The 22,192-nt window shown below is 46.3% G+C and overlaps 1 protein-coding gene across 17 annotated transcripts in view; it reads right to left on the bottom strand.

The window, feature by feature from the left end:
• Nucleotides 1-22,192, bottom strand: part of MBNL3 (muscleblind like splicing regulator 3) — a 93,997-nt gene that overhangs the window by 55,149 nt on the left and 16,656 nt on the right. For 11 of the 17 annotated variants that reach the window (XR_011681551.1, XR_011681552.1, XR_011681553.1 and 8 more), the window contains exon 2: nucleotides 3,746-4,758. The exons of the other annotated variants lie outside the window; for them this stretch is intronic. Coding sequence is in view for 8 of the 11 variants with exons in the window: in XM_071442306.1 (XP_071298407.1) it covers nucleotides 3,746-3,919 (174 nt within the window). In the remaining 3 variants the exon portion in view is untranslated. The remainder of the gene's footprint in view (nucleotides 1-3,745; nucleotides 4,759-22,192) is intronic. 17 annotated transcript variants of the gene reach the window in all.

Genomic DNA, 22,192 nt, shown 5'->3' with positions numbered 1-22,192 from the left:
TTCCTTCCTGACAACATCAGAAACTGGAAACACAACCAATGACTTTCTGGCCAGGAACTAAGAGTCAGACAAGCTCATATCCTGCCCTCCTGATCCAGCCTGAATAGGAAAGTTAATGACTAGATGAGCAGCCTACCAAAGTGCCAAAACAAACCTTTGTAGGAATTGCCTTGAGCCAGCAAAGCATGTCCCAGTCCTTACAAAGAGCACTGCCTCTGCATGGATGGTGCACACTGAGCCAGGGAGAGAGGCAATGAACAATCCCAGAGGCCACCCCAGTTCACAGGGATGACATGACATTCCTCTCCTTTGCTCAGAACATCTCTGAGGTGCCACAGGACCTCGGCAGAGAGCAGTGGGCACTGACCAGCAGCCCCCGTGGTCACTTCTGGAAGCAGGGTGGGCCAGCACAGCCAGCTCTTGGGCCTTTGGACTGCCCTGCAATCAAGCAGTGCAGACTCTCCTGCCATTCACACAAATTAATTCAGAGAACACTGCTTCCAGAATAACAAGGAGGGATGCATGAGTAGAGTGAGAGCTCTCTTGGCATCTGATTCAAATAGCAGCTTCTTGCAAGGAACTATTTTTAAGTTTTGTATCAATCTGCTTGAGAAAGGTTCCTTCTGCTGCCTACAAATGTGCAAACTCCCCCTTCAAAGAAATACAGCTCAGGACAGCAAGATCAGCCTTGCACTCTCAACCAAATCAAGACCAGATATTTCACAACCAAAGCATTGCACACACACAACGTTCCTGCAGAGCATGTTCTGGTGACCCCCACCTGAGCATCAGTGAGGGCCCCCATTAATCCAATGAGTCCTGTGTGTTCTTCACAAGATTACAGGTAGCACACAGTTACCCGTGAAACAACCCACACTGAGGCAGTCTCACTGCTTCTGGAAGCATCACCGCTTTTTCCACTGCAACAGGCATGGAACTGCTATAGGAGATTAAGGAAAAAGGGGAAAAAGGGCAATTCAGTAAGCTCTGGATGCTGCACATGACCTGACCAGTGAGGTGAAACCATTGTTTGCTGGGTTATCAGAAGTTCCTGTATGAAGGCATTGTTCAAGCTTAAGAGGTTTGTGAGAGAAAAAAAACAAGCAACAGCAGCACACAATGGATGCAGATAAGCAACGTCTGAACAAAGCCCTGGGCGGCTGCAAGACAACGGGAAAACTTATTAGCCACAAGCATCCTATATCCTGCCTCCCATAAAGCAACACAGATGTTCTGCTAATGCAGGGTGTGAAAGACAAGAGAGCACTAAGCAGCTATTGAGCCCTCCACAGGAGAGAGGGCCGGTGTTCCACAGCTGTTGGGCACAAAGACATCCTCAGGATGGGCACAAAAAGCCTCTTAAATGGTCTGAGAATGTAACACCTCTCTGGTGTTACCTGTAGGGGTGGCCACCCTTATAGCCATGACCCTCAAGACCACTGCAAACAGTGCTTTGCAAGCCCGGCTCTGGCCCAGGAACAGAGTGACCATTGTTTGAGGGTTTGGCCCCCAGGGGGGTTATTTCCACTGGGAAATGCCTGGCATTAGACATGCACACACTCAGGCTGCAGCATGGGGACCCAGCCCTCCGTGGCACAGGGAAACAGGGCTCTGTCCTGAGAGCTGCTGGGTCCGTGGGGCTGAAGGAAGTGCTCCAAGACCCATTTTCTTGTCTGCAAAGAGGGGTGCAGAAACAGCCCCATCACCTTTGGCCAAGTGCTCTGCACATTTGGACCTCTGCTCAAGTACTTCCCAAAGACAGAGCTGTCAGCCCTCCATGAGGCTCTCCCAAGTCCAAAAAACCTGTTCTCTGGAAAATTCAGGCCACTTAACCAGCACATACTGGGCATCTGCTATTGTGTCATGAGGAAACTGCAACCAAAACGTCATTTAACAGCCAGTTCCACAGGAAACATTCTGAGCTGTAGAAGATCACACCCTACTCCTTCCCCTGGGTTTTTCTGTTGTTGTTTTCTTAACATGGTGTTCCCCATCCCATCCCCACTGCTGAAGAGGGAGAAGTGTTTGCTCATACCAGTGGGTAGGATTTGAACCCCAGCTGCCCATGGACTCGGTCCTGCACATGGTCCCAGCCCCAGCTGGGCAGAGAGGGGCTGGCACAGCTGGGTGTGCTGCAGGAACTGCACTGCCAACAGCACCCATGGGCAAGTGTCACACATGGGGTGACAGCACAGCTCAGAGCCCAGCCAAGCTGGGTGGCTGCACTGGGACACCTGCCCAGGATGCTGCAAACACCAGCAAGGGGCACAAAACTACCCTCCACAGTGTGACAGCCCTCCTTTCCATTCACAAATATACTCTGTAAAATATTAACATATTAATCTCTTCATTAAAATTACCTGCACTGCCACTGGCTACAATTCAAAAGTTTCAATGGCATAAAGAACAAGATTTTTTCCCCCTTCAAAAAAAAAAAAAATTTGTCTCCCACTGTCAGCAAACCAGCAATGTAAATGAACATTTGAAAGTCACTGTATAACCAAAGAGCCATTTCACATAATCAGATTAAAAAGAGAAAAACAAATGCAAACAGAAAACTTGAGCTTCTTGGAAAAAGAGAACAGAAACGAAAACATGAAGAAGCCACTAACAGGAACAAAATGGGTAAACCAGTGTTAGTCCAGATCCAGTCCTGGTCTGAACCCCTGCATATATAACTACCAGTTCTGTTACTCATTATGCTCATAAAAATAAACAAAAATCTTTTCAAGCAATAGTTGAAGTTCTAGAGAAAACTTATAAGATTATAAAATATTCCAGACTCTTTCTAGAAATTTTAACAGGTTGATTACTTTGGTCAAAACATTAAACACAATGTCAAGAATTCTCATCTGCTAACAGTTATCCATATGGTCTCAGAGTAAAAAATACTTTTGAGGAGTCATACATTTGGGAAATAAAAAAAAAAAAAAAAGTGGATCTTCCTTTCCCAAGAACCATGGTGAAGTGAGGCCAGAAAGAGATGCCCACATCCCCCTCCTGTGAGCCCCTCCACTCCTCTCCCTGACTCACAGTCCAGGTCTTTGGTATTTTTGAAAGTCACCTCTGGAACTCCAGCAGGGACAAGCCACCAAGAGCTATTTACTGCCTCCAAATTCAACTCTGCAAGGACAAGCACCAACCTCAAGGCTCAGCCATAGCTCCAACAGGCCTGGCAGAGCCACTGAGTTTGTGTGTCCCAAGCAGAAAGCACTTCCCCAATGACCATTTCTGGAAATGTTGTTCTCCAAATATTTTGGCTGGTCCTCATCTACAGGACAACCTTCAAGTGCATTTGCAACTCTGTCTCCAGGAAATACATGTAAAGCTGATTCATTATCTTAAAATGCTGTTTTCATTTTTGCTCATTAAAAACACATTTCAGATCCCTGCACCAAATGCACAGCTGACGTGATCTGGACACTCAAAACTGGATTTCAGTTCTCTCCACTCGTCTTATTCCATTTGCTGCCCACAACCTGCGTTCTCTGTTTCAGGGACAGCTATATTAGACCTGAGCTACCACTGAAAAATACCCTGGATAAAATCCTCTCTCCCTGCAATGCCTGGCACTACAGGCAATGGCACCTCAAGTCAGACTCAGCCTAGATTTCAGGAGCAGCATCCTCCCTGCAGACACAGAGCAACAAACAGCTGTTCTGCACATCCCACACCCCTGCCTGAGCCACTGGGAAGGGAAAGAAAAACAAGGCAGCTTAGGCAATGCACGCGTTACAGTCCTCACCTTTAGGGAGTCAAAGCAGGCAATAACTCGACCATTTTCCACATGGCAACTCCGTGACGGATGGGCGAACTTGCACTCTGCATCAGACCGAGAACAAGTCCCTCTCTGAAACTCTCGACACACTTCTAACGTCAGCCATTTTGTATCACGAACCAGGGACACGTTTACAGCCATATTAAAAAACAAAAATTAAAATGCAAGCAATCGCACCCTTCCTCAGGGTAATGTTTACTGCTGATCTTCTTTTTTCTTCTTTTTTTTTTAAAAAAAGGGTAAAAAAGTGAATTCAAGTTAAACGTGAAGAAATAACTAACTTGTTGCTTTGGTAAAACTCCTATTCATCAGCACTTAGGTTTTCATTTAAGTCAAATCGTGTTTCTTTAAACAAGAATTAAACATAAAGCCAATCATAAAATAGAAATCTTATCAGAACAACTGAAAATCAAATTAGAGGCCAGCTCCTAAAAGTGCAATTGTAGAAGTTAAAATACAAGTGTTATATTTTGTGCCACTGCCAAAGTTACTTGCAAATAACTGGCAGACTTTCAAAAGAATTCTGTGCTCTCCAGTTAATGGTTTCAATTATTCTTGCAAAAAGCATATGCTGCTGGCAGCACTTCAGTTTGTGGAATGGTCTCGGTCCTTGGGGAGAAAACTTCGGGTTTTTGTTTTTTTTTTTTTTCCTTCTATTTCTTGCTTCTAAAAATTATGGTTCACGAGCATCAAAACAGGCAAAAGGATGTCTGATTTTTTTTCCTCTTTCTTTTCTCTTAAATATTTGCTACATAGTCGGGGGAAGGAAAAAAAATAAAATGGCTGAGCAAACTGCGTGTAAATGGGGAGCCAAAAAAAAAAAAAAAAAAAAAAGGGCAAGGCTGGAGGAGCCGCCGCCGTCAGGGCACGGACTGCAAGCAACGCCGAATTAAACAGAGAGGGGGGCGAGGCGCAGAGAGAGGCAGCCCTAGACAGAAATCCAAGCAGCGGTGGCTTCAGGAAAGGCACTTTTCAGCAACCTGCAGGAAAAAGAGAAATAGAATCAGCCAGGAGCCTGCGGCCCCGCTCGGGCGGGCGGGCGGGCGCGGGGCGGCGCCGGCGGCCATTGCGGGCACGGGGGCACTGCCCGCGCCGCGCTGCGCATGGGAGGTGGCGCCGGCCAATGGCGCTCGCCGTTACAGCGGCACCCGCGGGCAGCAGACCAATAGCGGAGCCCGTTTCATAGCGCCGCGGTGGGCGCCGCAGCCCCGGGACCCTCAGGGCCAGCCCCGACTCCACAGCGGCGGGGGCTGCGCTTCACGAGCCCTCCCGGAATACCGGGGGATACTCTGCTCTACAATATTATTTTTAAATTAACATTAACTAGCCCACCCCTTTTCTATAGGAAATGTTGAGGCAGGAAGAGCAGCCGGTGGCTGTGTTACATGCCGGGCTCCTGATCAGCCCTTCCAAGGTGTTCCATCAAAGCATGCCCAGCGCGGGGCTGCTCCTGCGATGGCTCTGGAGACAAACGGCTGGCTCGCAGCCGCTCCTCCATGGATTCAGAGCCTACAAAACTAAGAGCAAACCCGACAGGGAAACCTAAGCCACACACACACACACACGGAAAAAATTAACTCATTGCTCACAGCTGTAGTTTTCCACCAGACCAAAGGCAACTCGAATTACTCTGACTCCAGCAACTCGTGTTATACAACAAACAACTTTCAATGCATTCCAGTTGAAGGCTTCCTTGGCATCCACTAAAATGTTAAGCTGTCTCTAGAGTCTCCCATTCTAATATTAGCTGTACCATTGCCGCCTGATAGGACTGGGCTGTTTCCAAGTTCCCAAAATCCAGCCCTTTATCTTCCTAAAGTACGAGCGTCCACTTTTGCAAACATTTGACAGGCGCGGGATGTTGCCTGTGTGACTGCTATTAAGATTTCAAGCTTTCGTAGGAGAAGAGCCTTCAACTACAAAAAAAGGAAGCTTAAATTCCTCTTTCATTATTGGTGTGTTATTGCAATTACACTGATCAGTAACTGAAACCTACTGGAGCTGGAAACAATGGAAACAATGCTACCAAGGAAGAAGTGTGGGAAGAGGCTGTCATCAGCAGCAGGGGGTGGGGCACAGAGGCTGTTTGATTCACAGATCGAATTATTTCAATTTAGAGAAAACAACACTCGTTAAACCTACACTGCAAGTACTTTCTAGGCTTAATTAGACTCAAGTTGATAACAAAACCTGCCCAGATCCCTGCAATCCAGCTTGAGGCATCATCATAAAGCTTGGTCTGACCCATGCTTCTGGAAGGACCTTTGCATTTTTGCACATCAGGTGGGGAACAGAGACTGCAAACGTCATATTTGCTAAGCGTGTTTTAAACTTCAAAGAGAAGGAAAAAAGGCACACCTAACCATGCTTGTGTTTTTTGGGTTTTGTAAAGAAGAGCTGCTCTAAATCAATTCCAATTTTGCAAACAGGGCAAATTTATACAGGAATCCCATTCACTGATACGTGGGCTCCCTGTTCATATGAGCTCAGAAAGCAAAAGAAAGGAAAAGATGGGCAGAAACCTTCTGCAGGGAGCTAAGGACTAGCTGGGTGCAGCTCTTAAGAACGAGCTAGAACAGGTCAGATATGGGTGGGGATTAGAAAGAATGCACTCTCAGAAGTTCTTCCGAGAAGACTGAAATACAACCATCTTGTGGATTAAGTGCCTATTCCACAGCTTCAGACTCCTAAGGGAAGTGAGGGTCTCAATGCTGGGGATAGAATATGATGGGTCTGACTTAACACACAGTTACACCAAACACCAAGATGTCCAAACAGTGTAGTAACATTTGCCCTTCCCAGCCCCTGAACCTCAGGAAATCCCAATGTAACAAACCAAATGTTGATCTTTCTCTCAAGCCATGCAGCTCAGGATCACACACTGCCCACAGGTACATGGCTGCACTAAACTGCTCAGTCCTCAAAATGAAGGACATCATGTTAATGAAAGCTAAATCAAATGAATTCTACAAAACATTAAACTACAAATATCAAAACATTCAGACACATGTAACACAGTGGATATTTTTCTTTACAACTCCTGGGGGAAGAAACAAACCAACTGATGGAAATTGCCCCTGCACCACACCCTGCAGAAGGGCACACTCATCTGTGCAACATTCAAGAGACAAGAAATTTTCTGTGCCGTGGAAACAACCCCACCTCCCTGCAGAAGGATTGACTCATCTCAGACCCTGGCACTAGAGCTCCTGTACTGGAGGGATCCAAATTAATGAATATATTTTTCATACCGCAATTCTGCAGCCTGCAAGGCACCTGGCAGAGCACTGCAGCAGCACACACACTGCCCCATCACTTGTTTGCCGGGCACTCAGGAGAGCAGTTAAGCACATGCTTAACTCTGAGCATGCCAACAGTCTTTCTGAAAAGAAAATCTGAAGCATGTACTTAAGTGCTTTGCTGAATCAGGGCCCAAATAAATGAATCTGCTTCACAGGTTTATCAGGACTGGGAGGCCAGCAAGCACAGGCAGCAGTCATTGTGCTTCGGCTTACATGACCACAGCCCAGAGGAGCACGAGTTAGGCTTTTCTGCAAGTCAACAAATACAGTTCTGTCAGTGTTTGGATTGCTGCAAATCCCTCTCCATGTGGTCACGGGGAAGGCTGGAAACGCGTGCATGCAGGGCTGACATCACAGTGAGCGCTGCACACTGCTGCAGCGAGGCTCCCACGCACAGCCCAAGGACAGCACACCTCACCAGGAACCTGCCACTGACAGCACACAGCTCCAGCTCTCCAGGTTCCAGCTCCTGGCAGCAAACAACTGTTCTCACCACAATGCACCCTTACAATTCCCTTGTATTACTCTTTTTTGGGGAGGGAGGGTATGGGGTGGCTCGCATTTTATTCCCTTTCTCCTGTATATTTCAAATAAGAGGAATTTAAAAAAAAAAAAGCATGCATGCCAAAACCAACATACAACCTACGAGGATTAAAAAGTAGCTCCAGAAATTAGGGGCTTCGTTAGCATGCAGGAAATACAACAAAGGGTAGGTGCTGCCTTTTGAACCCTTCCCAGCAAGCCAGATCTGTCTGGCAGGGCTCAGCTCCTCCACTACCAGATGAGCCAATCTCATTTCAACGGCATCCGCATCAAAGCTGGAGAAAGCAGCAGAGCAGAGAGAAAAGCCTGTGGCCTTTATCCCTGTAAAGAAACTACAGTATCCCTGAAGCCTCTGCTCCAGGGCCACTTGCTGGGCCAGGCTCTAATTGCCTGAGCTGCAGGAGGATGGGGCTTGCTCCAGATGTCAGCCCCAGCCTTACAGACACCAAAGTGCAGGGGAACAAGGGCAGTCTGAGGAGCAGAGGTCACAGCAGGGCTCGCCTCTGGCGGGACCAAGATGCCCTGGCTGCCTGAGGTAACACGAGGACGAGCCTATTGCACTTGACGCTTGAATTCCTCCTGCTTGCCACGAAACTGATCCCCTTCCACTGACAGCCCCCATGGATGTCAACTTGTGAGGACACTTCCTGACAGCCGAGTTCAGAAATGGTAATTTATGTGACAGGACAGATTCCAGCAGCTCCCAAGTGTAAATGATGCTATTTAAAAGAGATTTTTTTTTCTTTTTTCTCCTTTTTTTTTTTTTTTTAAGAAAAAAATGACTCAGTAGAAGTGACAAGGTGGGTTCCTCATTTACTGTTTTTCAAGGATTTCTGGGTCACAACTGCTCAGTTGGGAAACAGAAGTGCTGTTGCCCTAACTCACAGTCCAGTGAGTAAGAACAGCAGCTATTCCCTTGGCCTGAAGAGGAACAGGAATACTGCAGACACACTGGAGCTTTCCCAAGGTTAAGTTCCAGCCGTGCCCGTTTTTTATCATATACGATGCTGTCCATGCTGCTCTTCCACTCAAACCACCAGCATGTGACCCTGGAACTGAGGACTGGCTCTCCTGAGCCCAAGCTCAGCCCTATGCTGCCAGCCTGCAGTGTGCTTCACCTAGTTTTGAAAGTTATAGTGAATGAAGGCTCAGATCCATCATGGATGGATGGATGGATCTCCTCAAGGCACAGCAATAGAGAAATTGTGCTTGCAAAATCAAGATGTCCAATTTTATACCAATTCCAAAACTAAATATTGCTAATAATGTTCACTGAGCATCTAGATACTGTCAGAGCCCAAAAAAGACTTTAGTCTATGGGTTTTCCTCAAAGCACTAAAATCAGCTGGCAGTACAAATGCCACACTCACTCATCAGTCTTTGCACCTTTGAGATGATTCTGTAACTTGGGCTTTTTATTGCACCTTAATGAGTATAGAAGAGCTTGGTGTGCCTACCACAACATCCTTGATAAACCAGAACAGGGAACTCCTCACCCAAACAGCAGTGAGATGTTTCCATTATCAAACAATCTTCCAAATAAACACAGTGTTCCTAGAAACACTGCAAGGCAAAGAGAAATGGGAGCAATGAAAATAGCACACTGAACTGTTTTGTTCTGAAAGAGAAAGAAAACTCTGTGGAGAATACCACAACCCATCCAACAGCCTCCCTTTCTCTTCCACTTTCATAGCAAGTAGTAAAAAAACACATGAAACTATATCCTTGCTTATCAAAGGAACCAAAAAGTTATACTCAAAGGCAAGGTTTTACTGAATAGTGTTCTACTGTTACATTTATTGGCAGTGAGGCATGAGTTAAGATAATGCACATTTCCAAGTCAGTGAGGAGATGAAACAAAAAAGTTTAAAATTTTTCATCTAGGGTCTACCAAGCCAGGAACACAGTGACATTAGTTGAGTTGGCTGACATTAGAGAAGTTCATTTTGGGCCTCAGAAAAGCCCATGACAAGGTAGGTGCTATCACCATTGGATCACAAGGCTTTACCTGGGACTGATGCAGAAGTGCTGCTTCACGACAGCCAAAGAAAGCACAAAAATAACCCCCATAAAGTCCAGGTGTGGATCCTCCATTGCTGAACCAATGGCAGTGCTCCTACCCTACCTCACATAGAGCACAGCAGTGCCCAGATTCCCACAGACACGACTCCTTTGCAGGTGGAACAGTGACAGTTTGCACACAGCGGGGCTGCATGCTGGCACTGGAGCCATCCCAGCAATGGCAGCTTCTCCAGGGCTCCTCAGTGCTTGTGCACTTAATAGGCTGCAGTGTCAGGACCAAAGAAGGTCAATTTATTTTCTGTCACCTGCAAGAGGTATTTTTGCTTTCAAATTAGAAAATAATCTTCTATTTTTTGCTCTAGCCCTCATACTTTAAAACAAACACTTCAGGGACACAGCAGACACTTTGAATATTTCCTTTGTGAACATTCTGTACCTGGACACTTTCTCCCTCAGGGAACAGTTTACTTAATTTAAGGTAGACCTTTACAGCTAAAAGAAAATAAACCTTCTTTTGTTCTTCTACCAGTTACTCAGAAAAAGAGCAAGTTTCCTCTACCATGGGCATGCATGAAAAGTTTCTGTTCAAGGTCTAATCACAGATGTTGGGGGCCGTGAATCACCAGGGGTCACAATGCGTGCCAAAAAGTCAACTCAGCTCCAAGCGCCGTCTGTTCAGAACAGGATGGCAGAACCCAGACAGAAATAATAAACCCACACAAGCAAAACAACCCCCCAATGCTGCTGCAATGGAAAAGCCTCATTTTCAGGACATAAACTCACTACAGAAGTGACAGGGTGGATGTTTGGGCATGCAGGTACCACACAAACCTGTGCTGAAGGAACCACTAACACTTGTCCTTCTTTCCCCACACTCTCATTCTGCTGGCTTAGGGCAACTTCGGAGAGTGGCCATCACTGGTTGTGACCTCTCTGGACAGAGCAGCACAAGGAACATCCTCCTGCCCTTCAGTGGGGAAGGCTGTACAAACTGCACCCCATCTCTTCAGAGGCTTGCCAGCCCTGCTGAACTCCTGGGTTTATGGCACCCTGGGAGATGACTGTGGGGCTCTGCAGGGCCAGCAGTGCCACTGTCCTTGGGAAAATGGACCATGCATCACTGGCCTCTGGGTGCTTCCCACTGCTCTTAGCTGCCCTGACACAACCTCAGCACCTCTCTTACATGCAGAGGTGAGCAACTGAAAAAAAAGAAGGGGGGGGGGGGAAGGAAAATATGCAAAATAAAGTAGCATGAGGGAAGGAAGCCCTTCACTGCAGAGAAAAAGAATGTACAAATGCAAGGAACTTTATCCTCCCTTGTGCACATGCAATTCTCCACACTTACACCCTGAAGCAAACAATCACAGGAAAAATTAATGCTGAGTTTAAGGAAGTACGGAAAAAATCCTTTTGTTTTTGAAATCTACCATTCTTCAATGTGCACTATGGTGCTCCTATTCCCTCGGCCGCCTGAAATCTTCAGTCTGTTTTCCTTCTTCCTGAACTTTCAGCTGTTCTTGTCCACCAAAGTTCAGGGAACTTCTCTCCCCTTCACTCCTACAGGATTAGTTCCAAAATGCTTCCACAGGCAAATGGCTGGGAGTTATTTCTCACTATCTGCTGGGGATTTCTAAGCCAAAAATGCACTACAAAAACATTGCAGTTTAAGGAGCTTTTTTGTTTATTTGTTTGTCTTTGAACAAAGTCACAGAAGCTGCTGTGCTGGACCCACACACGTGCCTTGGCAGAACAAATACCTTTCCATAGGGTGTTCCAGGGCAGCATGCATTGCAGTGCTTCAAAGGGAACTTCCCTTCTTTCACTAAATAGATTTGTTGTTAGAATAACCACACGTGCACATTTCTGTTCTTTTGGGCTTTTGATTTTCTGCCATCAGCTTATTTGGAGCCAGTTAGAGGTCAAGACCCCTATCCTACTCCAGCTCTCTACTAGGACTGATAGTGACCCCACTGCTGTCCCACCCCTGTGGATCTGGGGGATGCTCTGCTGATCAAAGGCAGCCAAGTGGGAGTTTTGCTTGACTAAAGCCATCACCAGTAAGAGACACATGGAGAAGGATGCTCCCTTCTATTAGGACCTGCCTGGCAAATCCCTTCTGGCCTCCTACATGAGGCAACTTCCCAGTGCTGAGGGCCAGGGACCTGCCTTACAGTGGGTGGCTGACCCGAAAGGAGCATTTCCTCTGCAGTGCAGAAGCAGCTACTGCACTTGCTGTGAAACAGTGCTAAAATCCTCTCCAGTGCCAGCACCGCTTGGGAGGGGTTAGGACCACAATTACACCAGCTGCAAACACAAAAGAAAAGGGAAAAAAAAAATGTTGGCAGGGATCTCTGGAGGTCAGCTAATCCAAACCCCGTCTCAAAGCACAGCCAGCTTCAGAGGTGGATGCTTCCATATCCAAGCACAAAGAGAGCTGTCTCACACAAAGAGAGCTCAATTGAGTCAAACAAATTTGCAGAGGAGACAGGAAAGGCCAAGGCTCATTAAGGCTTGTTCCCCACCACGTAATCGTAAGAAATAGGATCAAGCAGATGTATCCCACAATCTATCTGATTATCCTACTCAGTGTTCAAGAAACTCCCAAGGTCCTTGCCAATCAGGTAAGTGTCTGCGTGTGTTTGGGACAGCTGAGGGGAGGGAATGCTTTCACCCAACTGCCCTTCCCAGGATTCTGCTGACAGGAACGACCTACAGGTATCTCCTAAGCTCCAAGCATGATCCCAGCCCTCAAGACAGGCAATATACTCTGTCAGGCAGGAGAAAAACAGAAACAGGAGCCCAGCTCAGCCATTTACTGTGCTGCAGAGGCAGCACCTTCTCCTGGGACTTTCAGGAGGTATCAGATGAGTTCTATACATATAGGACACCAACCCAGGTCTGGTGCTTCATAGGTACCTCTGCCCAGGCCCACATACTTGTGCCTGGAAAATTCCCACTCCAGACTTCTCAATCACAGAGATTTCTGCTCAAAGAGACAGGTTTTTCTCCAACAAAAAGGCACTTTCCCTGCAGGTCCCATATTATATCTTCTATAAGTACATCCATGCTCCTACACAAACACTACAGCTGAAGGCACTTCAGTGTTAACTGCCCTACCTGGTCACCACAGGCCTGCAGAAAGAGGAGACAGCATTTGGACTGTGGTTTGAATTCTTTCTCAGCTGGAAGAATTCAGAGAAAACAAAAAAAGTTTTTCTTTTAACATTCTTTGTACTGAGCGCTTGGATAAGCCATAAGTAACTTGGCAGCAAACCAGTTTGGTACAAACACAGCACACCAGAACACAATGCAGTCATCACAAAGCCACTGCTCTGGGCCAGACAGTAATTTTCCCCTTTGCACAGGGCAGGCCTCCAAAGTCTTTGTGCTCCTACATTCGAGTCCATCTGAGTTACATGATGTGTTAAAAATGAGACTCATGCACAATAGGGAAAACACCTATCATTTATGGGCTACATGGAAAGGAATACATGAGCACAAAGGTACTCAAAATACATTTCTCAAACAATTCAGGACTTGAGAAAAGCAAAGCCTTGACTTATTTCTCAACTCAGACCTCTAACAGCATCCTCGGGTTGCAAATCAAATACGCAATGGCAGAAGGAGACTGAAAGGCTGGTAACAAAACCATCCAATGTATTTACAATATTTTCTTTCAGAATTAAAATAAAGAAGTTAGAACATATAGGAAAGCAGGAAAACCAAACATAGGGGCAACTGAGAGCATATTTTCCACTTCCATACACCAGTGAAAATCCAGACCAGCCTAGTCCCAAACCTCAAAGGCATTATCATTGCACAGGTAGTCATCATTTTGACAAGAAAGATGCTCTACTGGGACCCTGGAAACAGGGGCTCAAACACTGCAGCCACAGGTGCCACAAGTGACAAGTCACTTAATCCCTCTGCAAAGGGGGGTTGTTACTTCCCCACCTCTCAGTGATGTCTGGCAGATAGAACACAGGAACTGCAATCAGCCATTAAGAAACTGCTGTGGTAAAGGCTGCACAAGCACCAGATGAACAGATCTGTTTCAGACCCCACAGCCATTACAGAATGAAGCAGGATAGAGGAGAGAGAGAGAGAGCAGAAAGCATTCACATGCACAGAGATCTGCCCCATTAATCCAGCAGGCTGCAACAGGATGAAAGGCACGTCCAACAATTCCAATCCTGCTTGCGCAGCAGCAAACACCCTCCCAGTGTGCAAGGGAGGCACTGCTGTCATACTTACAGGGCAGCAGCCAAACCAAAAGGCACCTAAAGGTGTAAGGGCTAGTTCTGGCAGCATACTTTGGCACCAAGCACCACCCACTCTACTCTCTGTCCAGTGCCCCTGTGGGAAACAGGGTTAGGGGTGCATGCAGAGAGAAGCAAGCACAGCCAAGCCCTAAAAAAGGCAAGAGGAAGTCAAAATCACCCTTGAGGCACTTCCCAAGCTATTCAGAGTTGGTGTGTTGGCCTCTCCTGCCTTCCATGCACCCCAAAATCTGTTATTCATTATACTTCATCTCAGTGCCAGGTGGATGAATCAACTTTTCAGGGACTGAATATCCTTTGTTTTCCCTTACATGCCTGAGTCATTGGCACCAACTGAAATCCTCAGATCTTCAATTATCTCATTACCCTCCTGCATCTGTAACACCACAACCTGTAACTCCTCTCCCCCTGGAAGTCTTAGTGACCTGAATTATTTTCAATTTCCCCCTTAATGCCTGTGGGCATGCTTTTCTTCAGAAAGCATCTGAATCAGCATGAAACCGCTGAATCAAAACCAGGAGCCCAAGAAGATGGGCAGATATACAGATGAACAGTGTCTTCCATGTGCCCCACTCTTCCTGCCAGCAGTCTGCAGCTCCCAGCCACATGCAAACACACAAGCACCCACCCCTGCCTAGATGGGTGTCTGTCCAAGCTGAATTTTAAAGAGGTTGGCAAAAAAATCCCAAGTAGGGATATATTCCATTAAACCTTGAACACACACACTGAACCATCATCCATTAATGCACTTCTGTCCCCCAACCCAAGAGAAGGAGCTTGGGTGATGGCAGAGGGAAGAGGGGATAGATGGCAAGCGAAGTCTTTGCTTTAATTGGCTGCTCTTAAGAACATTAGAAGGATGTTTGAAGGAGAATGATTACGGGCAGAGTGCAGAGGAGGTAATCAGAGGTGTCCAACAAACTGAATTTATGATGTGGCTTAGCAATCCATCACCTGGCTATCATTCCTATGTCCACGCACATACATAAGCCTCAAAATGCATTTAGCTCAGAGGGTCTGGAAAAAAGAGGCTTGTCTTGCAACCCCAGCTAACAGTACTTTGCTCCTTATAATATTACAGAAGCAATCTTTTTCCAACATGGGGGGAAAATCAGATATAAAGGATAAATTGTTTTAAATTCTTCTTAGTGTGAAGACAACTTTGTTTACTAAACTCATACGAGGGAACATATGTGTACAGCACAAACTCAGCAGTGGAAATTTGGCTCCCTGCAATTCCCTGTTACATAGATGCATTTTTTCCAGAGGAAGTCCAATGGTCTTGTTTGTTTTCACCACTATTAGAGGAGTTCAATGAAATTTTCTATTGGGAAAGTCTAATGAGGTCAGAATAAGAGAACAGAGTAACTAGGAAGGAATGTCATTGCGTTTTATTTTTAGAAGAAGGATAAAGGTGGGGCCTCACAAGAGGCAGGGGATGGGCCTGCTTTGGCACAGAGGGCCAGGCTGGAACGCTTGGTCCTGTGAGCCTGAGGGGGTTTAGAGTTTTGGTTTTTTTTTCAACAACAAATCTCTTGCCAAAATCAGTGACTGAGTGGAGGGGTCCAGCTGGGAGAAGAGCAGAGCGGTGCCTGGGGGTGCACAGACAGCAGGGTGGCAGCAGCCCTGGGAAATGACTGAGGGGCCGTTCTCAGCCACACTCCCCTCCCCAGCCTGATTCCCTGGGAATATGAGCCCCTTCAGCAGCTCCACTGACCTGTGGATCTCTCTACTGCAATTTAAAGGGAATCCAAGTTACAACAGGGTAAACATGGAGGGAATCAAGTGCAAGAAAAGCTCAATGCAGAAGTGCAGAGGGGCACATGGCTCTGCAAAGAGAGCAGTCATGACTATGACAGGAAACAGGACTGACTGTTGTTAAGGCTGGATGTCAAAACCCAGAGAGGCAGCCTCAGGGAGACAAGATGGGCCAGAATAAGGCTGTGAAAATGAAGAGGAAGGAACAAAGCTAAATTAAAGAACCGAGGCAGAGCGGAAAGGGGCTTGACTGGGATAAACAGGTAAGGAGGAAAAAGGGTGCATTCAAGAGCAAGCAGGCTGTGGTCTGTTTCCTGGCATCAGCTAATCTGATTGGCACAGAGATACAAGAAACAGAGGCTTAAATAGCTCATGGGAGCAGACCTTCAGCTGGAGACAGCCATCATCACTCAGCAATTAACTCCCTCCAAGGCACTGCCCTCAAACCCGAAGTGCAGAGCTGACCCTGCTGAGCACTGCCAATGCAGAAGGAAGGAGCACAAGAGGAAGTGTCTTTCCAAGGGTTAACAGACAGCAGAGAACAAGCTGTTCCATGCATTCAGGTCACAAAAAACAGAACTGGGACTCGCCACACGCACCATGCAGACGCTGCTCTGCCAGGATCACCAGAGCTCAAGTGCAGGAGCAGCCAACTCTGCCTGCTAGGAATGAGACTGCAAGGAGCTTCACCTTAAAAACGTGCAAGGACAGCATTAACCCAGGGGAGTATTATTTAGGGAACATTGAGGCATCTGAGAAGACCAGAGACTAGAATCTCTGTTCTGCCTCCTGATATTCTGTCTAGGAAAGGAATAAGGAAAAACTCTTTAGGGGAAATGTGGACCAGGATCAGGCATAAGGCACTCTTTCACCTTTCCTGTGCTGTCAGGTGCTGCAGGCTTCCTACTTGTGCTTCTGCTGAATATATAGGTGGAAACAATCCAGAAGACTGGAATCAGAAGCCCAGGAATAGTTCAGGGAGGGCAAGAAAATGCTCCTTGACAGGGAGTCATGAGAGGCAGGACTTCTCCTCCAGCATGCAAGCCCTCAAACATCATGTTTCAGAGTAGTGTGCTGTTTGTGGGTCCTTCCTCTGCTCCTGTCTACAGGCAGGCGTGGGCAAAGAAGGCAGGAGCAGCAGGAGTGTGGAGGAATGACCCTCCTTCCAGCTGGGCTACAGCTGGTGAAAACCATCCAGCAGCCCCCACAGATGCCCAGGAGTAACAGCACAGCAGACATGCACAATCTCCCACCCTGGTGCTCCCACTCCTTCTGAGGACTCCTTAAGCATGCCACTGTTTCCCTTTTGGCAAGGACCTCCAGAGCTCCACTATGACTCATGTGAAGGGAAAGACCTCCTGTAAATCCCGAGCCACAGGCATGCCCTTGTGATGTCCCTGCCCTTCCCCTGGCTGGCTTTATGATATTTTATGATATGCCAGAGACTGAGCATCAGTCTCTTCCCAGAGACACATGCTTTTTGGGGCTTCTAGTATCAGCAATGAACTTAAAATCTATGCACAGAGCTTTACAAAGCTTATTTTCCTGTTAGATAAAGGGAAGGGGCAGAGTGAAACAGAGTAATTGCAGGATGAAATGCCACAATTTCCAACCCTTTCTGGGAGCTTGACACAGCAAGTCTCATTTCCAACCCCAGATTTGGGAGAAAGCTTGCAATTAAAAAAATTAACAGTGACCTTGAATACCATGGCTACAGTTTAACTAACCCGCATTCAGTCTTTGTTAATCAAGAAGCCCTTCTGTAAACTACAGCACAAAGGCACTTTTCCAAAGATCAGGTTACCTCAGCCCAGCCACACCACGGTGGAAATTTTAGAGACCTTTATTTAAAAGCTCAAAAGAGTCCTCCACTGCTGAAACCACCCTATTTGCTCTTCAGCCTCTGCTCTGCAAGGAGCAAGGTGAGCAGGAGCCTGGCTCAACCCATGGGCTAAGGCAGGGCTTGCAGTTAAGCAATAACAACCACAAAGCATTTCCAAGGCACTGATGACCAGCTGGGTGGGGTTACATCACATCCATGCACAGCATCTCAGCCTCTGGAACTGCACAGCAGAGGCTGCACCAGGATTATAAAACAAAATGAGAAGATACTCTTAAAACATGCATCTTTCAAGGCTCTGGAGAGCCTTACAGCTACAGCTTCACAAACAATCACATCACAGGTAGAGGACAAGGTTAGCAAGGAAGTGCCCAGAGCTAATGAGCCAGGTTATCCATTTTATCTAGAGAGAAGTGGTTTTTACCCTCCATTCCAGAGTAATGTTACCTTGACAGGTGCAGTGCCCACAGTAAATATTATGTCTGTCCCATATTCTGAATTATCCCTTTAGGGATGAAAGCAAAGATACATATTCAGGGAATGGATGTTTCCTGCACAGCTCCTGCACAGCTTGCAGCATCAGAAAATTAAGATGACTGGAAGAGCAAAGCCTGATGCTGCTCCTAAAGCAGAAGTTATTTGGTATCATTACTCATAGGCCAGTTAAACTAGGGAGTTGGTTACTCTGGACTCTTTTCTGCTTACTTTTTTGTGGATTATAGAGCAATATATAAATTTCAAATAAAGGCTCTGGAAATGCCATGTACCCTAGGACACTAAGCCTAACTTTGCCCTTCTCCTTAAGTTGTTACCCTTAACAAAATATCAACTGCATGCCTTTGCTCTTTTTGACTAGCTAGAATACCACTGAAATGTGGTGGCAGTTGGTAATTAGTATTTTTAACTCTTGGGAAGTGTTTTTTATGGCAGTACTTCCTGCTGGGGTTGGTTTTAACATGCTGTCCTCACTCCTCTGGAAGGCTCACCAAGACCACATCAGATGTCAACATGTGTCCATGTGGATGGACCACGGTCTTAGAAGTGTTACCAGACTACAAGAGATCTATGAGGTCCAAATGGTCTTGTTTCCATCCAGGCACATGTTCAGCATTCTAGATTTGTGCAGTTTTCCCATCATTCTCCTCTCTTGGCAGTTTTAATTGCTAGATCAGCACATCCCCCAAGCTCCACACTATTTCTGCCCAGCCTGAGCTCTGCCTGCAGACAGGAGGGCTCTTTTTGTCTGGATCTTTGTTCTTTCAACATAATCTAAATATCACTCCCTTAACACCTGATTTAGTATTTCAAGCCCTCTAATTACACACAGTGAGATTTTATCGGAAATCTGATTATTGTTTGAAAGTCTGAGCATTTCATCCCAGCCTCAGAATTGATCTATTGACTGCCTTTAAATCTCACATTTTAATTTAACATTTAACACTTTATACCCGCATTAATTACATTTCCCATGATCGATATCAACAAACACCATCCCTGACCCTCTCCTGATAGAGAGACCTTGGAGACCCTGCTCTGCCAAACACTAGTCCATTTTTACAGACTACAGCCAATAGTTATACCTAAGAGCTTTGCTCTTAAACATGGACATTTACGGGGTTGATCTATCCAGTGGAAGAGGAAGAAAAATGAAAAAGTCATGAGAAACAGCACTAATGAGTAAGCAGCAAGGTTTAGTAAGCAACACCCCTGGAGGAGATGTGCAGGTACAGACCTGGCCATGGTGGTGGCACAAGGACTGGCCTGGCCCCAGGACATGGGGAGCAGAGACTCCAGCCAGCTCCAACATCCACCTGTCCCACTCCCACCTTGGCTGGAGGGCTCTGAAGCAGAGACCACCAAGTACAGGCTCCACTGTAATTCCTGCTCACTCCAAACTGTGGGTGAGCCAGGCTTGGCCTGTCCAAGCTGCATGCAAGCCCTGGGCCACAGGAAACGCCTGACTGGCTCAGTATCTCCTGGCATTTAACCAGCCTGCAGGACTAGCCCCCCTGTTTGCCTCCACACAGCACAACAGCAAGAGCAAAGTGCCCCTCTGAATCTAGCAGATCTCTTATTAGCAGACACAAACTGCACAGACTAATTAAGAAGACACCCATCATGCTGCCTTTCTATCCAGCCACTGCCAGTCTCAAAGGTGGCTGCTCTAAGACACTGGATCCAGCTTTGCCAGGAGGACAGCACCAAATATCTTTCTCTAGGCCATGGGAAGCAGAACTGGCTGTGCTTGAGGAGGGCCAGGTCCTCCTTGTACCCCATCTGCAATGTGTTTGTGTTTGTGCTGCGACTGGAGATGGAAGATGACATTGTCCCCAGTACTGCAGAAAACAGGAATATTTGTCCCTGAATAATTTCTCTAGCATATTAAGCACAAGTCATTCTTATGCAAAGACTGCCCTGTACAGCTGCCAAGGTCAGTGAGACCTTGCTTTATTTGCTGCATAAGGGCTGGCTGCGCAAGTTTTACCTTGTACATATTTTTCCATGTGTTGTCTTAGATTTCCCTGCTGCTAGTGTCTATGCATCTTGCTGTCTGTTCAGTAGGTCATGCTACCTTCTCTGGCTGTTAATAATAACTACCCAATACCCAGTGCTCCAGAACAGTCAAAATTCCAGCAAACCAACTCTTACAGTATGTTTAATTCAAAAGACAGCAAGAACAACATTGAATAACAATTTTCAAGGAAAACATGCTCCACAGCTTTTGCTAACAACATCAATATGTTTCTATTTTCAGGGGGTCGTGACCTGCTATCCACTCACACAGACATCACTGTTCACATTCTAGTATCTACATACAGATGATTTTTTGTGCAAGGATTGCATTCGACCACAGGCTCTGGATTACAGTATCAGTGAGTGCAGTCTTCAGGAAGCAGCCAAATACTGAAGAGCCTGCATTTAAATAGATTACAGGATCTGAAAATAATTCCCTATGTTTTTTAAATTGCAGACACATTTTTACAGACTACAGCCAATAGTTATACCTAAACTAAGGATTGTCCCTCTCCCCAGTTTACTAAATCCTGTAACACTGCAGGTGCAACAGTCAAATTTAGATATTCACAAAAGGAAGAAAAATAGTATTTTGAAACTATCTGTACAATATCATGATACTAAAACTCAAAGTTCTTAACATTTAGCCCAAGCAACTCCTTTGCAGAAGAACAGAATTAAGTGATCTTCCTTAGGTCAGTGGCCAGTTAAGAAAACTTGTCAACAACCTGCAGTGCTCAGGAAGCACCCTGCCTCACCCCAGCCTCTGAACCCAAATCAGTGGGGAGATGACAAAGGGAAATTTCTAACACATCCCCTGATTGCCAGGAGCAGTGCAGCAGAGTCCCCCAGCAACCTTGCTGGTTTATTTCCTCTCACCTGATCCACCACAGCAGCATTTGGTGCTGAGCTCCAGCTTATCACCGTGAGGAGATCTGTTCTGGTGAGAACAGCAAGCCAGGACCCCAGACAATGGATCATACATCCTTCTTCCAGCTCAGAAACCAAGCTGTTTTAACTGGCTCACTTTGCCCCCCAACATTGCTTGAACACCATTCCCAATTTACAGCTAATAACACTAATGTCACATCACCCTGAGGGCTACAAGCTCCTCGGGGTAGAAACCCTCTTCCCCTTTACCCTGCAGCAGTTTCTGACCTTGGTAAAACTCCACAGCCAGTACCAGTAACACAAACCATCCTTCAAACCTAAACACATCCTGGTGCCAGCAGTCTCTCAACTGGAGACAGGCAGCACTACAATGGGGCTGCACAGAGGGGCTAAAAAGCACTGCTGAAAAGGGATGCAAACAAGGACTCCAGGCTCTGAGCAAGCACACTCTGCCATACAAAAGGTGAGCATCACTTGTGAGCAAGAGCTGTCTGGCTGAGTATACTGCCTTTGTTAACAGAGAAGGCTGCATGATGGAGTGGGCTAATTAACTGTATTTTACTTGGGGAAACCCAGGCTTAAATCCTGGCTCTTGTCACAGCTGAAAATGAATTTAGGGACCAGAATAAAGGCCAAGATAATTTATTTTCTACAAAATCATCAAATAGTTGCCTGTCCCCTGACAGAGAGGCCCAGAATTCTATGCAAGGTCACTACTGCTTATGCAGCTATTTCTCTAAATATAAAAGTTACTAACTGACTGATGTGAGTGGTGATCATGCTATCCATGCTGCTTAGCTGGGCTAAGCACCCCAACGTGATGAATCTCACCATCCAACACGGTCTGTGCTTCGTCATGCAGTGCCACACGGGTTGCAGGTTCTACAGGGAGGGGACATCATGCCTGGCAGGATTTAAAATTCAATTTTCATTTTCAAGGGAGTCATTTATCCCTTAACTTTGAAGAGCTAGAGCACAGCTCTGGTGTAACTCTAGTTACCTCACTGGAAAACCACTAGGACTGGTTGTGGTCCAAGGGAGCTGAGGGTAATTTCCCCACTTCCTCCCGGCTGAAGGCTGCCCAGCAGAGCCAGGAGGGAAGCAAGTACTTTCTCCATAAAGTAATTCTCTATTTTTATCATGCTAAGAAAGTTTTTTTCATTTGGAAACTAAAACTCCTGCTTCAGAAAGAAGCTAAGCACCCTCTTCCTTTCTGATTTATACCACAGAAGTGTTCATCTAATCAAATCAGCCATTTTTTCTG

The sequence above is a fragment of the Agelaius tricolor genome, unplaced genomic scaffold, assembly GCF_023055355.1.
Source record: "Agelaius tricolor isolate 1412-34295 unplaced genomic scaffold, bAgeTri1.0.p SCAF_17, whole genome shotgun sequence".
NCBI classification, from domain to species: Eukaryota; Metazoa; Chordata; class Aves; order Passeriformes; family Icteridae; genus Agelaius; species Agelaius tricolor.
The sequence above is the reverse complement of the archived record's forward strand: the minus strand, read 5'-3'. Positions and strand labels throughout refer to the sequence as shown.